The 18,232-nt window shown below is 38.8% G+C and overlaps 1 protein-coding gene and 1 long non-coding RNA gene across 3 annotated transcripts in view; one reads left to right on the plus strand and one right to left on the minus strand.

Annotated features, from left to right (window-relative positions):
* Nucleotides 1-18,232, minus strand: part of ZYG11A (zyg-11 family member A, cell cycle regulator) — a 62,374-nt gene that overhangs the window by 12,294 nt on the left and 31,848 nt on the right. For both annotated transcript variants that reach the window (XM_081485272.1, XM_081485274.1), the window contains exons 4-8: nt 8,262-8,402; nt 6,607-6,783; nt 4,050-4,114; nt 2,642-2,741; nt 2,492-2,545 (exon numbers count right to left, since the gene is read on the minus strand). In XM_081485272.1, the coding sequence (XP_081341398.1) occupies nt 2,492-2,545; nt 2,642-2,741; nt 4,050-4,114; nt 6,607-6,783; nt 8,262-8,402 (537 nt within the window). The remainder of the gene's footprint in view (nt 1-2,491; nt 2,546-2,641; nt 2,742-4,049; nt 4,115-6,606; nt 6,784-8,261; nt 8,403-18,232) is intronic.
* Nucleotides 613-6,602, plus strand: LOC145504469 (uncharacterized). The gene is made up of 2 exons (XR_014052222.1): nt 613-974; nt 3,378-6,602. It is a non-coding gene; the product is annotated as an uncharacterized LOC145504469 (long non-coding RNA).

An 18,232-nucleotide genomic window follows, 5' to 3' on the forward strand; every position in this document is an offset into this window, starting at 1 on the left:
GGAGCCTTGCAGGACACAGCCCCCAGCCTGTTCCCTGAGCCTCCCAGCTCACCCAAGGGCCCAAGGCCGGGTGAGCTGGAGGTCCCCAGGGAGAAGACCCCGATCCACCTTTTACCTCACTCTCCCCCTGATGACCACCACTCCACTGACTGTTTGCTGAATGGGCCTGTTAACAGTCACTCACTGACAGTTGGTTGCTTGTGGGAGGGGCCTGGTGCCAACCAATGGTTGAGCAGGATCACTAATGGTCACTCATTGAGAGCTGGTTGCCTGTGGGAGGGACCTGGTGCCAACCAACAGCTGAGCAGGACCATTAATGGTCACTCATTGACAGCTGGCCGCTTGTGGGAGGGCTCACCGCAGCACCAATCAATGGCTGGTAACAGGGTGCATAGTAATAGTACACAGTGATGGCCATGTGCTAAGATCTGTGCTTGGCAGCACTGTGTTATAATTCCACCTCAAATATTTTACACAGCCAGAGAGAATATATCAAGAGAATTCACAAAAATAAAGCTGCAAGAACCCAAAGTGTAATACAGCATGGCTGTGCCTATGCATCAGGTGGCCAAAGTATTGGAGCTTCAGCTTCATCATTAGTCCTTCCAATGCATATTCAGGACTGATTTCTTTTAGGATTGACTAGTTTGATCTCCTTGCAGTCCAAGGGACTCTCAAGAGTCTTCTCCAACACATGCAGCCCTTAACATGCAGCCAGTGCTGCAGCCATTAGCCGCCACTTTCCCCCTTACCAGACAATGGCTACCAAAAGACTATTAATGGTTGCTCAGCCATGGGCTGGTGGTGAAGTGGGCCCCTCCGTAAACTCAGCAACTGTCAATGAGTGACCATTAGTGATCCTGCTCGGTTACTGGTCGGCAGGGCAATAGGCCCCTCCCACAAGCAAGCAACTGCCAATGAGCAACTATTCAACCAATGGTAGGCGGAGTGGTGGTCCTCCTGTGCAGAGTAAGGTAAGAGGTGGATCTCTGCCTCCTCCCTGGAGCCTCCAGCTCACCCAGCCATGGATCAGTGGGGGGCCCAGAGCACAGGCTGAGGCCTGTGTCCTATAGGGACAAAGAACCCTTGCCAAGGCCACACACTGGCAGAGCCAGGCCCTGAGGTGGTGCGGACTCTCTCCTCCACCCCTGCCTCTGTGACCTAATAGCAGTGGCAGTCTATCTAGGATGCAGTTGGTGGGACCTGGCCCCTACCACTTGGGACAGCCTGAGGAGCCTGAGGAACGGCTGGGTCCAGGGCACCTGGCTCCCTGAGATGACAACTGGGCAGGGTCTGGAGACCTGGCCCTGAGGGAGATGCCAACTGAGATGCACCTGTTCAGCCAGGCCTGGACACTGGGAAGAGAACCCAGATTGGGTGCTGGATGAATGCTTTGTGGCAGGGTAACTGACCCCTGCAGGGACACCCGCCTCATAGCTAGGACTTGGATCTTGGAGGGTGAAATTTTTGCCTAGGGACCTTGCCCTTTCTTGTAAAACAGAATAACATTTGTTGGTGGAGATTTACAGAAACATCGCTTCCTCACCATGACCTGACCTCAAGAACAAAGGATCTGACACCAAGAAGTTTGCAACAACTAACCACCGAGAATTGATGCTTTTGAACTGTAGTGTTAGAGAAGACTCTTGAGAGTCCCTTGGACTGCAAGGAGATCAAACCAGTCAATCCTAAAGGAAATCAGTCCTGAATATGCATGGGAAGGACTAATGATGAAGCTGAAGCTCCAATACTTTGGCCACCTGATGCGAAGAACTGACTCATTGGAAAAGATGCTGATGCTGGGAAAGATGGAAGGCAGGAGGAGAAAGGGGTGACAGAGGATGAGATGGTTGGATGGCATCACTGACTCAATGGACATGAGTCTGAGCAAGCTCCGGGTGTTGGTGATGGACAAGCAGCCTGGTGTGCTGCAGTCCATGGGGTCACAAAGAGTTGGACACGACTGAGGGACTGAACTGAACTGAACTGAACTGACAGCAGTAGAATCAGGAGGTAACATCTAAAACTGATAAATCAAGAAACTGCAGTACTTCCTTGGCAGTACAGTGCTTAAGAATCCACCTTCCAATGCAGAGGACATGGATTCAATCTCTGGTGGTGGTGGAGAGGCGTGAGTACACTAAGATCTCACTGCAAACATGAAGTGTCTGCACACTGCAACTAGAGAGGCCAAGTGCTCTAGACCCCAATTCCACCAACTCCTGAGGCTGAGCTCTGTAACAAGAGAAGCCCCCACATGCCACAACTAGAGAATGCTCCCACTGCAATGAAGACAGCACAGCTGCAGTTATAAGCATTTTATTTAGAAATAAGGAGGTAAATACCAGAAAAAACAGCTATTTAAAAGTAAAGAATAGCTTCTTTTAGGTAGCACGTCCTACAGATTGTTCATTTTATAAGACTTTTAAACTGTTTTTAATTTTTTAAACTGTTACTTTTATTGAAAAAAGTTCTAAAAGTGACAACCTACCTTAACTGCCATGAAAACCTCCTCTTTAAGTTGTGCAGTTTGCTCAGGTGAGAGCTAGAAACAAAAAAGCAGGAAGTGAAATGTTTCAAACTCCATCAATGCTCCGCTAAGACTAGGGAAAGAGAAGGCTTGCATTTAGCAACCACATACCTGCAGGGCTAGAATAGAGATTATGCTCACTGCCATGGCTTGCATCTTGGGGTTTTCATGCTTACAGAGCCATCTCATAACAAACTTGGCAGCCTCGAACCTAAAAAACAGTATTTTTCTCACAATAAACTCTGTAAACTATACACGAGAAGTTAAGAAATCACTCGGCCTCCCCAGCAAATCCTGTTTAAAAATAGTTGTGGACTTGTAAAGACTCAGCTATGAAAACCAAGAATATTTGGCAAAAAGAAGAGACGAAAAGAGAGTATGCAAAAAAGAAGAGCAAGGCTTCCCTGGTGGCTCAGTGGTAAAGAAGCCACCTGCCAGTGTAGAAGACACGGGTCTGATCTCTGATCCAGGAAGATCTGACATGCTGCAGAGCAACTAAGCATGTGCTCTAGAGCCATGCTCTACAGCAAGAGCAGCCAGCACAGTGCTGCCCATGCACAAGCAGAAAGTAATCCCCACTCTCTGAAACTAGAGAAAAGCCTGTGCAGCAATGAAGACCCAGCACAGACAAAAATAAACTAAACTATTTTTTAAAAAATGAGGGCAAAACACACAAGATTCAAAAATGGACAAAAGTTAAAAAGACTTCTTTTTTAGCACTCAGTTTCTACTGTAATAAAAAGGGCAATACGTTCCCCAAGAAATAGTAATTCATAAACTAGCTTGCAGGCAGTGCTAAAATGCCACAGCAAACAATAAATCACTTTATCCATGGTTTTTTACTCAGCTCCAACTGATGCTATACAGGAAGGAAGACTGAGTTGAGAATGAAAAAGTTCACCTTCCCCACTGTATTTTTAAGAGTCAACTCTCACTGTAAGTATACACTTTCAATAAATTTGAGAATGGTGGAGCCTACAAACGTACACCTATAAATCATGGACTTTGTCCATCAGACTATGCTTATTTTTCCTGTTGGCAGCAACTATTACTAACGTTTTGAAACAAGATTATAATGGCCTCCAGAGAAATTCTTCTGGAATCTATAATGATAACTTTTTAAAAAAAATCATTATCAATAAAATAATAACACAAAGAATGAGTAATATTTAGGACAGCCTGCACTCATAAGGTAGGTACTGTGATAAGTACCTTACAAACATTCTAAGAGTCACTATTTTACAAATGAGGAACTTATCCACAAAGATAATGGACAAGCTAGAACCTGATTCGATATTTAACCTCTAGTACCCATGTTCTTATCACTCACTGCCCTGAAATGGACTCACACTTTGGGAGACAACATTTATAACTACAGTACTTCTGAACAGAACATTCTCCCCAAACGCTTTATCCCAGCCTCAATCAGACCACTGCTAGGCTAATAACCAAAAGACAACAAAGCTCAGAGTAATACTGGTCAATACCCTAAAATCAGATCATCCAATTTTATACTTGCCTGTTGAATGGAACATCCACAAGAATCCTGGAATTGGTTAAGGAGAGAAGACAATTCTTCTGTAACTTTAAGGGAATAAAGAAAAATAATTTTGAGCAAATGTACACCCATTCTAAACAAAGGTTCTAAGCATCTGGAAGGTTCTAAGCTTTTCTTATTGAAAGCCTGCTGTATATCTGGTCGTTTCCAAGTCCTTCATTCAGTCTTACTACTTTTTTTATAGTTTTTTAAATTTATTTTTTATTGAAGTATAGTTGGTTTACAATGTTATATTAGTTTCTGGTATCAATCTTACTATTAAACTCTAACATTCACCTTTGCCTAAAGAGTAATCTTTCTCTTTTCTGGAAAAGAGGGAGTCTCCCTTTCCCCTGAACCCTAAAAGGATCTATGTGGAAAGCTGCCTGCCTATGTGTCAATCTAAATCAATTCTAAGTCTGGCCCATCTAAGAAGGACTATGTCTGAACCGGATCTCATAACTAACTCTGTGACAGAGCTTCTACTTTCTACCTATGACTAGTAGGAATTGAACTAGGAGAGAGAAAAGGACTTCTAGGAAAGCTATGGGAATAAAAAATTATAACATCTCTTTTAAAGACCATGAGTAGGCCAGTGGCATGTACTGCCATGACAGCAGTATAATATATGAGGCAGGGGTAGTAAACCTGAAAAGCCAACAGGAACTAGGCAGTAACATAAACAAGTGAAGAAGGAAGAGTGCAAAACAATAGGGCAGCGGGAGGAATTATGGCAAACTGGACAATTCACGCCCTTTTATAGGGGCAGTTGTTAATCGGCTCCAACTAATGATGGCCATGTAGGAATTCAGACTGCATTGAGAAGGATCATCCAATTTTTCAAGAGAAAGTGGAAATACAGATTTCTTTTAAGTGAGGAAAGATCGTGTTATTGTATTTTTAATAGATTGATTCCCATTTTAACTTTAAGTATACATTTCAATCAGATCTGACACATTTATATATATTATGTATAACTTTACCCACCACCACAGTCAACATAAAAAATACTTCCATTACCCCGCAAAGTTCCACTGTGACATTTTCCACTCCATTCCCAGCTTGCATATTTCAACCCCAGAAAATCATACTGTCATTAAAGATTCGTCTTTTCTAAGATTTCTCACATAAAGTCATATGGTATCTATTTTATCATGTCTAGCTTATTTTGCTCAGCATAAAATGTTTTTTGAGATTCATCCATGTGGCATGTATCAGTACTTCACTTCTTTTTATCACCAAGTAGTATTTCCTTATATGAATATATCATTATTGGCTTATCTATTCACCTGTTGCAGGACATTAAGTTTTCAGTTTTGGGGGATAGTGAATAAAGACATTATGAGCATTTGTGTATGTCATTATATGGCTATATAGTTCCATTTCGCCGAGTGAAATAACTGTGTATTATGAAAGATATATCTCTAACTTTCAAAGAAATTACCAGACTGTTGGATCGGTTTTATCATTTTTCACTCTTAACATCAACATATGAGAATTTCAGTTTCTCTGCACTTTTGTCAATACCTGATACTGTCACTTTGTAAATTTCTATCAATCTAGGGGGTGTGTAGTGTTATCTATGTGTGCTGTGAGGCTGTGACGTGTACTCAGTAGTGTCTGACTCTTTGCAGCCCCATGGACTGTAGCCTGCCAGGCTACTCTGTCCATGGAATTTTCTAGGCAAGAATACTGGAGTGGGTTGCCATTTCCTACTCCAGGAGATCTTCCCAACCCAGGGATTGAACCCGTGTCTCTTGCATCTCCTGCAATGGTAGGCGGATTCCTTACCACTAGTGCCACCTAGGAAGCCCATCTAAGTGGGCACTGGTATCCAAATATGCCTTTAATTTGCATTTCCCTGATAGATAAAGATACTGAGCATCTTTTCAAGTGCTCGTTTGTCACCTGCACTATCTTTTTCCATAGTTCAAACCTTCTGCCTTCTTAAAAAATCGGTTTATCTTGTGTTACCTATTTAATAGTTCTTTACATTCTGGATAAAAGTCCTCTGTCATATATATAAAGTGGACATTTTTCTCAGTCCTGGATTATCTTTTCATTTTTTAATGTCGCTGTGCGTGTTTGAGCAGAAGCTTCTAATTTGATGAAGTCTAATGTATTATTTTTCTTTTATGAAGTATGCTTCTTGTATCCTAAGAAAACACTGCCTACTCTGATGTTTTCTTCTAGTTTTATGGCTTTTATATTTAGACCTATGACTTAGCTTTTATATTTAGATCTATGACTCAATTCAATTTAATTTTCACACATGTTGCTAAGCCTATAGGGTGTACCAAAGTGTTAACAGTAGATGTTTCCGGGTAGCTGTTTTCTGATAAATGCAAAATTTTAAAACCATATTACTTATCTATATTTCTCATTTTTTCTACAATAATCATGCATTTATTTTTCTCTCTCCCTCCCTCCCTCCCTCCCTCTTCCTCTCTCAGGATGAAAAATCACAACTAAATAAAACATATTTTTCATGTATTTGTCCTCAAGTAAGAAGCACAGTCAAATATTAAAATCAAATTACCTGCTGATAATGGGGGAAAGTTTTCAAAGCCTTGAAAAGTAGACAGGTAACCTCTGACAACAGACGAACAGGCATCCCCCTGGCCAGGCCCTGGCGTGTTAAGTTGAGGGCACAAGCACTGGCTGTGAACTGCACTGGCAAATCCAATGGATGATTTCTCATTCCTACAGCCACAAGCTGAAGATGAATTTGTTTTAAGTGGCATATGACAACATTAGCATTCTTTACACAGTCTTATTTTTGTGTTATCAAAAACACTTGCTTATCAGGACAAAAAGTAACAAGATTTTTTCCCATCCTCACCATTTATTTTTTAGGACACCAGCAATACCTTCTAACTGAAACATAGTCATTAATTTGCTGTGTGACTCTAGGTAACTCACTTCCTTCCTCTGGACCCCTGTTTCCTCATCTGTGCTTTCATAATCATTTATCGAGCCTCAGTCCCTCCAAGGCATTATGATAAGCACTATAGGGGATATAACAGGAGTCACTTATATCCTACTCCTTAGCATAAAGCCTTATGAAAGAAATAAGGTATGTAAACAAATAACATTGTAAGAGATGTCAAAAGATGAAACTGGAAAAAAGCACCATGAAAGAGATATAAATAAAGTGCTGCCTAAGGTGGTCATACAGCAAGCAATCATTTCTGGTATGAAGTCAAAAGTTTCATTCAGAGAACACATTCCAGCTTGTGCTTCATCCTGCCCAGCGTTTCTCATGATGTACTCTGCATATAAGTTAAATAAGCAGGGTGACAATATACAGCCTTGACGTACTCCTTTTCCTATTTGGAACCAGTCTGTTGTTCCACGTCCAGTTCTATCTGTTGCTTCCTGACCCACATACAGATTTCTCAAGAGGCAGGTCAGGTGGTCTGGTATTCCCATCTCTTTCAGAACTTTCCACAGTTTATTGTGATCCACACAGTCAAAGGCTTTGGCATAGTCAATAAAGCAGAAACAGATGTTTTTCTGGAACTCTTTTGCTTTTTCGATGATCCAACGGAAGTTGGCAATTTGATCTCTGGTTCCTCTGCCTTTTCTAAAACCAGCTTGAACATCTGGAAGTTCACGGTTCACGTACTGTTGAAGCCTGGCTTGGAGAATTTCGAGCATTATTCTACTAGCATGTGAGATGAGTGCAATTGTGTGGTAGTTTGAGCATTCTTTGGCATTGCCTTTCTTAGGGATTGGAATGAAAACTGACCTTTTCCAGTCCTGTGGCCACTGTTTTTTCCAAATTTGAAACAACTTTAATTGAATCAAGTAATAAGTAGTTATAAAAATTACATTTCTCCTGTATGCGAGACATCAAAAGAGACACAGATAAATAGAACAGTATTATGGACTCTATGGGAGAGGGTGAGGGCAGGATGATATGGGAGAATGGCACTGAAGCATGTAAATTATCATATGTGAAACGAATCGCCAGTCCAGGTTCAATGCATGATACAGGGTGCTCGGGGCTGGTGTACCGGGATGACCCAGAGGGACAGGATGGGGAGGGAGGTGGGAGGGGGGTTCTGGAAGGGGAAAACATGTACACCCATGGTGGGTTCATGTCAATGTACTGCAAAACAAATACAATGTTGTAAAGTTTAAAAATAGATAAACTAATTTAAAAAAATTACATTTCTGAGTTGTAGTTACCTTTAAAATAGCAGGCATGGTTACTTGCGTTGAAAAAGTCTCTGTGAAGAGCCTATAGAGGGCTTCCTTCATAAAACATGATCTACTCCTATAGCAGCTCAGCGCTTCTGAAATCTGACTTATATTGGCTCCTCCAGCAACCTAGAAAACAAGCATGTTACCAACAGGTTTCACCATTCATCTACAAGGAAGGCTTTTTTTTAAGAGTGTGTGAAGTGTTTGAAACAATAAACATTCACTTAAATGTTTCAAGAGCTTTACAATGTTGATCTCATTCAGTAATTCTAGTAGGTAAATGTTCTCCTCAACCTCATTTTTACATGGTGGGTCCAGAGAGGTGATGTACATTGCTAAATATAACAAACTAATTAAGCAGTGGAGACAGACTCAAACACAATCTCCCTACAGCTGTGTTACAGTTGAGACCTCAACTGAATAATGGATAGCATGTAAATTCTTAAACAACCAATAACCATGAACGCATGTCCTCTAAGTACTCATATAAAATAGGCAAAAAAAGATAGGGGAAAAAAACAGATAAAATAAGATGCAAAAGGAGCTGAACTTTTATAGAACTAGTTAGTTCATTAATATTAATATAATTCTTCCTTGATACCACTCAAGTATAACCCTGAATACACATTGGAAGGACTGATGCTGAAGCTGAAGCTCCAGTATTTTGGTCATCTGATGAAAACAGCCAACTTACTGAAAAAGTCCCTCATGCTGGGGAAGATCGAGGTCAGAAGGAGAAGAGGGTGTCAGAAGATAAGATGGCTGGACGACGTCACTGATGCAATGAACATGAACTTGAGCAAACTTCAGGAGATGGAATGGTGAGGGACAGGAAGGCCTAGTATGCCACAGTTGATAGGGTTGCAAAGAATCGGACACAACCAGGCAACTGAACAACAACAACCACTGAAGTAATAATTTCAAAAAGCCTATATATAGACTTCGGGTCTGGAGAATAATGGTAAACTTACCCAAATCATAACTAAAAAGAAATGTTTATTTATTTAAACATTTATTTAAAAATATAAAACTAGATTTTACCCAGTTTTTAGCATTCCTGGGTAGTGAAGAAAAAGAAAAAAAACGGGGGGGTAAAATTCAGGATTTCACAAAAATGAAAAGAAAAACAACCCCTTTTCCATTCCACTATGATCAGCAGTAACAACATTCATTGAAGAAACATCACATCACTAAAGTGACAGAAGAATGTTTTTGAATTAGGACACCTGTCAGTTAAATGCAAAGAAGTAAAAAGATTCAAACCAATTCCATATAAAGCTACTGTAAGAATTTTTTTAAAAAGCAAATCTAGGGATTTCCTTGGTGGTCCAGTGGCTAAGACTCCACACTCCCAATGAAGGGGGCCCGGAATCAATCCCTGGTCAGAGAACTAGATACCACAGGCCAGAACTAAAGATCCCACGTGCCTCAAAGACTGCATGTGCCACAACTAAGACCTGGCACAGCTTTATACATTAAAGCAAAACTACACATTTCAGCTGAGAAAAATTCTTCTCATAAACCAAAAACAAATCAAAACAAAAGTGTAACATAGAACTTTAAACTGAATTAAATGTTCTTAATAAGCATTATTTGATGTGAAAAAAATACATTCAACAAAAAGATGAAACAGGGATGATTAAACTCAGGAAAAGAAAAGATCAAGTCATATCAAACATAAAAACTAAGTACAAAGTATCAAGGAATAATAGAATTGAATAAAATTTAGTAAGGAGAAGCAATGCAAGAAACAAACAAGAGAAAGAAATTTTAAAAGAAAGAAGTTAAAAGGATCTAAGATTGAGTGCTGATTTAGAAAAGAAGATACAACACACATATACTTGAAGTTCCTTGAAGAAATGAACTAATTTTTAAAATTACTACCAACAAAAACCTTCCAGAAATAAAAAGAAAGACCTAAATCAACACACTGAAAGAATTCCCACCAACCACCTGGGAAAATTGACCCAAATCAAGTCCAAGACATATCACAGTATAAAGATTAAATTTAATGATAAAGAAAAACAACCTTCAGGGCCTTCTTAAAAAAGGATCAAACAAATTATTAATAATGAATAGAAATCTATTATAATTATTAATGACATTGTTCAAGATGTTCCTATTCTTATTTTTTTTGCACTTGATAAAATACTCAGAGAAATGTTAATATGTGTCACTATGATTGTATTTTTCTTTTCCCTTAGATCTGTTCTGATTTTTGCTTTGTGTATCTTTATTTCTTTGTTGTTAGGTGTCTAATGGTTTATGATGTCTATCTTTGTGAATTATACCTTTTATCATTAAAAATATTCATCTCTTTCATTTAAAAATAATTAAAAGATCAAAACAAATTAGAGAATTAGATTGTCATCAGACTTAACAAGCAACACACAAAGTAATGCAACAGTGAACAAGCATTTTCAAGAAATAAGGAAAGAAAAGGGTGCTTCCCTGGTAGCCCAGTGTCAAGAATCTGCCTAGCAATGCAGGGGACACCAGTTCAATCCCTGGTCCAGGAAGATCCCACATACCACAGGGCAATTAAGCCCATGTATCACAACTACTGACCCCACACACCCAGAGCCCGTGCTCCGCAACAAGAGAAGCCACCACACAAGAAGCCCACACACCACAACTAGAGAGTAGTCCCTACTCACCACAGCTAGAGAAAGCCTGTGAGTAGCAACACAGACCCAGCATAATAAAAATTTAATAAATAAAATTTTTAAAAAGGGTAAATAAAGGAGTTTATATCCATGCTTGCAACTTCTGGAGGATGTTTCAACAGTAAACTGTGGCTCATTTCCATCAATTTCAGCTCTTTCCGCAATAGCTGTCCATGCCCCACCACACTCCCCAACCACGAGCACATGCTCCTAGAGCTGCCTGCACTTAGCCTGTGAGAGTCCAGGTGGGGAAAAAGACCCTCCAATATCAGGGATCTGTGCTCTGACTGCTTCTGATAATAGGTACAAAAAGGTGGGCAGCCACTGCTGTTGCACCCTCACCAGCCAACTGTTCAAAGCCCTTCTCTTACCAGCTAAAATGACTTCCAGGAAATTTCAAGGGCTGCCCCTTCATTGTTTGCTTTTTCCTCTTTTAGAAGACAGACATTAATGACTATGACATTCAAAACAACTACATGTACAGAGAAAATCCCAAAGTTACTGCACATACCCAGGAAAAGGCTCATAAAAGACCTAGAGATCTTAAAATTTATACTTGAGGCTGATACTCAACACAGACCCCAAACACAAAAACAATAACATAGACATCAAACCCTGGGAAGGGAAAAGAATCTGATTTCCAGAGTTGCCATATTATTAGTTTCAAATGCCCAGTTTTCAAAAACAAAAATCACAAAGCATATAAAGAAATAGGAAAGCATGGCCCATTCAAATCAAAAAAATTGAGATCAAATTACACTGTCCCTGTAACAGAACTGCTTGCAGGTCAACTCAAACAAGACTTCAAAACATCCACCTTAAAGATGTTCAAAGAACTAAAGGAAAATTAGATAAAGTCAAGAAAAAGAACAAAAGAGAAAACTCAAGAGATATTTAAAGAAAAAAACAAAAAACCTTAAAAAGAATAAAAAAAAAATTCTGGAGCTGAAAGGTATAATAACTGAAATAAAAATTCACTTGAGTTTTTCAAGGCAGATTTGAGCAGGAAGATGAAAACAATCAACAAACTTGAAGATAGGACAAAGGAAATTGTGTCAGAGGAACAGAAAGCAAAAAGATTGAAAACAAAGGAGCAGAGTCTAAGGACCCTGTGGAATACCGTTAGGCAGGCCAACACACACACTGTAGGAATCTTAGAAGAGACTTAAAGTAGCAAAGAATATTGGGGGGAAAATGGCTGCAAATGTCCCAAATTTGATGAAAGACATGAATATAAACATCCAAGAAATTCAAGAACTCCATGCAAGATGAACTCAAGAAGACTCACAGTGAGACATGTTATAATCAAATTTTCAAGGCCAAAGACAAAGATTCTAAGAAGCAGCAAGAGAGAAGCAAATCATCACATACAAAGGATCCTCAGTAAGACCCACAGACTTCTCATCAAAAACTTAGAAGCCAGAAGACAATGGGTTGATATGATCAAAGAGTTAAAAGAAAAAAACTGTCAATCAAGAATCTTATGCCCTGCAAAACTGCCCTTCAAAAGTGAGAGTGAAAGCCAGAATGACTATCAACAAAAATTCCACAAACAACAAATGCTGGAGAGGGTGTGGAGAGAAGGGAACCCTCCTACACTGTTGGTGGGAATGCAAATTGGTACAGCCACTGTGGAGAACAGTATGGAAGTTCCTTAAAAAACTAAAACCAGAGCTACCATATGACATTGAAATCCCACTCTTGGGCATATATCCAGAAAAAAACAAGATCCAAAAGAATACATGCAACCCAATGTTCATTGCAGCACTGTTTGCAACAGCCAAAACATGGAAGCAATCTAAATGTCTATTGACAGAGGAACAGATAAACATGTGGTACATAAATACAATGGAATATCATTCTGTTGTTACAAAAGAATGACATAATGCTATTTGCAGCAACACAAATAGAGAATGTCATACTGAGTGAAGTAAGTCAAACGGAGAATGAGAAATATCAGATGACATCCCTTAAATGTAGAATCTAAAAAGAAATACAAGTGAACTTACTTACAAAATAAAAAGAGACTCATAGACTTAAAGAATTAAATTATGGGTGCTGGGGGGGGAAGGATAGGCAGATGGACTAGCTAAGGAGTTTGGGATGGACATGTACACACTGCAATATTTAAAATGGATCAACAACAAGGACTTAACTATATAGCACCTGAAACTCTGCACAATGTTATGTGGCAGCCTGAATGGGAAGGGAGTTTGGGGTAGAATGGGTATATGTATATTTATGACTGAGTCCCTTTGCTATTCACCTGAAACTATCACAACATTGTTTATTAATCAGCTATATCCCAATAAAAAAGTGTAAGTTTTTTAAAAAGTGAGGATGAAGTCAAGACATTTCCATGTAAAGAAAAGCCAAGGAAGTTCATTACTACTAAACTCGCCCCATGAAAAATGCTAAAGGAAGTCCTGTAAGGTGAAATGAAGGAACACCACACAGTAACAAGAAGCCATATGAAGAAATAACAATCTCAACAAAGGTAAATACATGAGCAATTACAAAAGCTAGTGGTATTTTTTAAGTGGTCTGTAACTACACTTTTTTTCAACATGATTTAATAAATAGTTCCTTCAAAAGATCATTATTCATCTAAAAACTAGTGCTATTATAAATTTGGTCTATAATTCCAAATTTTGTTTTCTACATAACTTGTGATGAACACACTAAAAAGAATTATTTTGTGCTTTGGGGCAGATAATGTATAATATAATTTGGGAATATCAATTAAAAGGGGCACAGACAGAGATCCAAAGGAACAGCTTTTGTTTGTTATTGAAATTAAGCTAGTATAAATTCACATTAGAGTGTCATAATGTTAGGATGTTAAAAATAACCTCCATGATAACTACAAAGAAAACAGCTACAGAATACACAAAAAAGGAAACAAGAATAATACCAACCAAAAAAAAAAACATCAAAAAGTCAGTTGAACAAAGAAAACAGTAATGAAGGAAATGAGGGATAAAAAAAAAAGTTGTAAAACATATAGAAACTAATGAGCAAAGTGACAGAAAGAAGTCCTTCCTAATCAGTAACTTTTTTAAATATAAAAAGATCAAACAAACTAAACCCAAAGCTGGCAGAAGGATGGAAATAATCATTATTAAAGCAAAGAGCAAAAAAATAGAGAATATAAAAATAGTAAGAAAAGCAATGAAACAAAAAATTGGTTCTACGACCACATCACCAAAATTGACAAATGGATGGACTAGGGGTAAAAAAAAAAGAGACTAAGAAAAAAAGAAAAGACTCAAAATACTAAAATCTGAAATGAAACAGAAGACATCACCACCAATTCAACAGGAAAAAAAAAAAGAATTATAAGAGTATTATGAAAAATTACATCCCAATAAACTTAATAACCTAGATGAAATGGGCAAATTTCTAGACATAAGACCTAACAAGACTAAATCATGAAGACACAGAAAACTGAAATAGGACATGGGATCAATAATCAAAAACTTCCCCCAAAATAAAAGCCCTAGATCTAATGGGTTCACTAGTAAATTTTACCAAACACTTAAGGAAGAATTCATGTTAAAACTTTTCAGTTTAACAACTGGAGATGGAACATTTCCTAACTCATTCTATGAAGCCAGCATTACCTTGATACCAAAGCCAAAGACACTACAAGAAAAGGAAACTAGAGTTTAACAGTCATTATAGAGATGGAAAAATCCTCAACAAAATACAGGCAAACCAAACTCAGCCACATAATAAAAGAATTATATACCATGACCAGGGCTTCCTTGGTAGCTCAGGTGGTAAAGAATTTGCCTGCAATGCAGGAGACACTGGTTCAATTCCTGGGTCAGGAAGATCCCCTGGAGAAGGGATAGGCTACCCACTCCAGTATTCTTGGGCTTCTCTGGTGGCTCAGATGGTAAAGAATCTGCCTGCAAAGTGGGAGATGAAGGTTTGATCCCTGTGTTGGGAAGATCCCATGGAGGAGGGCATGGCAACCCACTCTAGTATTCCTGCCTGGAGAATCCCCAGGGACAGAGGAGCCTGGTGGGCTACAGTCCTTGGAATCACAAAGAGTCAGACAAGACTGAGCAACTAAGCACAGCACCATGACCAAGTAGGATTTATTCCCAGAATGCAATGTTCAACATACCATGGTATACTAAAAATCAATGTAATACACAACAGTATTAGAATGAAAGAGGAGAACATGATTACCTCATCTAATGCAGATAAAGCATTTGACATAACTCAACACCCTTTCCTGGCAAAGCGTCCAACTCTGTGATCCCATGGACTGTAGCTGGCCAGGCTCCTCTGTCCATGGAATTCTCCAGGTAAGAATACTGGAGTGGGTGGCCATTCCCTTCTCCAAGGGTCTTTCTGACCCAAGGATTGAACCTGGGTCTCCTGCATTGCAGGCAGATTTTTTACTGTCTGAGGCACCAGGGAAGCCCCCAAACACTCACAAAAAGCCCAGAAGGAAGCTACCTCAACTTAATGAAAGCCATACATGAAAAATCTACAATGAACATGATACTCCATAGTGAGAGACCGAAAGCTTTTAAAATCAGGAAAAAGACAAAAGCCCCTTTCACAGCGTCTATTGAACACAGCACTGGAAATTCTAGACAGAGCAATTAGGTAAGAAAAAGAAATAAAAGGCATCCAAGATGGGTGGGGAGCTTAGGGGAGAATGGATACATGTGTATGTATAGCTGAGTCCCTTTGCTGTTCACCTGAAATGATCACAACACTGTTAATCAGTTCTACTCCAATATAAAATAAAAAGTTAAATTAAAAAAATAAAAGGTATCCAAATTGAAAAGGTAGAAGTAAAATAATCTACTTGCAAACTATATGATCTTATATACCACAAAAAACACAAAAAACTCTTATCTGTTAGAGCTAATAAATGAATCCAGAAAGTTGCAGGATACACACAAAAATCAGTTCAATTTCTATACAATAATAATGAACAATCTGAAGAGGAAATCATGAAAATAGTTCTGTTTACAATAATACAATAAAGTACTTAGGAATTAACAAAGGAGATGAAAGGCTTGTATGATGAAAACTACAACACATTAATGAAAGAAATTAAAGATGACATAAATAATGGAAACACACCCTATGTTCATGTATTAGAAGAGTTAAGATAAGATGTCAATACTACCCAAAATTATCTACACATTTATATAATCCTTACCAAAATCCCAATGACCTTTTTAGCAGAAATACAAAAACACACCCTGAATTTATACAGAATTCCAAGGGAGTCACAAATCCTGATTTCAAAACTATCAATACAAAGCTATAATAATCAAAACAGTGTGGCACTGGCATAAATACTAGCATATAGACCAGCTGAATGGACTATAGCCTGCCCAGCTCTTCTGTCCACAGGATTCTCCAGGCAAGAATACTGGAGTGGGTTGCCATCTTCTACTGCAGGGGATCTTCCCAACCCAGGCATCAAACCCGGGTCTCCTGCATTGCAGGCAGATTCTTTACCATCTAAGCCAAAGGGAAGCCCATGGAATAGACTAGAAAGCCCTAGAACAATGCCTTGCATTTACAGTCAGATGATTTTTAACAAGGGTGCTAAGACAATTTGGTATTTTCAAGAAATTGTCCTAAGAAAACTAGATATCCACATGTAAAAGAATGAAGTTATAAAATCTAACATAATACCACATGAAAGAAATCACCTCAAAACAGATTAAAGACTTAAATTTATGAACTAAAACTATAGGAGTCCTATAAGGAACATGAGGAAGAAGCTTCACAATACTGGATTTGGCAGTGATTTCTTGGATATGACACCAAAGGTACAAGCAACAAAAGAAATATAAACTGAACTTCATGAAGACAAACCAGAGAAGGGGAGAAAATATTTGAAAATCTTATATCATAAGGAGTTAATATCCAGACTACACAGAGAACTCCTATATCTCAAAAATAACAAAAATAAAACCTAAGTAACCTAATTTAAAATTTGGCAAACAACTTCACTAGACATTTCTTCAAAGACACACCAATGATCAATAAGCTTCTGAAAAGATGCCCAATATAGCTGATAAGTATGGAAATGCAAATCAAAACTGCAATGAGGTACCACTTCACACCCATTAGAATGGTTACCATTAAAAAAATTAAAAACAGAAAAAAATACGTGTTGGCCAGTGTGTGAAGAAATTCGAACACTTGTGCACTGTTAGTGAGAATGTAAAAACTGTGCAACTGCTGCAGAAAACATTATGAGTTCCTCAAAAAATTAACAGAATTACCATATGATCCACCTGCAATGCGGGAGACCTGGGTTTGATCCCTGGGTTGGGAAGATTCCCTGGAGAAGGGAAAGGCTACCCACTCCAGTATTCTGGCCTGGAGAATTCCAAAGGGGTTGCAAAGAGTCAGACACAACTGAGCTAAGACTTTCACTTTCACACCATATGACCCAGCAATTCCACTTCTGGATTGCTCATTGTTCAGTCACTAAGTCATGTCCAACTCTTTGTGACACCATGGACTGGAGTACACCAGGCTTCCCTGTCCTTCACTATCTCCCAGAGCTTGCTCAAACTCATGTCCATTCTAGTATATACTTCTGGGTATATACCAAAAGAACCAAAAGCAGAGTCTTGGGAGTTTCCCAGTGGACTAGTCATCAGGATTCCGGGCTTTCACTGCAGAAGCCTGGATTCAATCCCTGGTCAAAGAACTGAGATCCCAGAAGCTTCACAGAGTGATCAAAAAAAAAAAAAAAAAAGCAAGAGTCTCAAAGAGATATTTGTGTACTCCTACCTGCAGCAACATTACTCACAATAATCAACACAATAGCTAAAACTTGGAAGCAACCCAAGTACATATCAATGACAACTGGATAAGCACAATGTGGTATGCACATAATAGTTATTATTCAACCGGAAAAAGGCAGTATGCCACGTGGACAAACCCTTGGGACACTATGTAAAGTAAAATGAGCCAGTCACAAAAGGACAAGTACTGTGCGACTCCGCTTACATGAGAGAGTTGGTCAAAATCACAGAGACACAAAGTAGAAGTTGGCATTGCCAGGGTCTGGGGAGGAGTAATGGGAGTCAGTGTTTCATGCCTACAGAATTTCAGCTTTACAAGGTGAAAAGAGCTATGGATATGAATGATGGTGATGGTTGAACAAAATTATTATTAATGTATTTAAAACTACTGAACTATACACTTAAAAAGATTAAAATGATAAATTTTATGTGTATTTTACCATCACCTCCCAAAAAACGGGAACATGAACTGACATGGGGTGATTTC

The sequence above is a fragment of the Giraffa tippelskirchi genome, chromosome 5 (assembly GCF_054371585.1).
Source record: "Giraffa tippelskirchi isolate mGirTip1 chromosome 5, T2T-mGirTip1v1.2.pri, whole genome shotgun sequence".
NCBI lineage: Eukaryota > Metazoa > Chordata > Mammalia > Artiodactyla > Giraffidae > Giraffa > Giraffa tippelskirchi.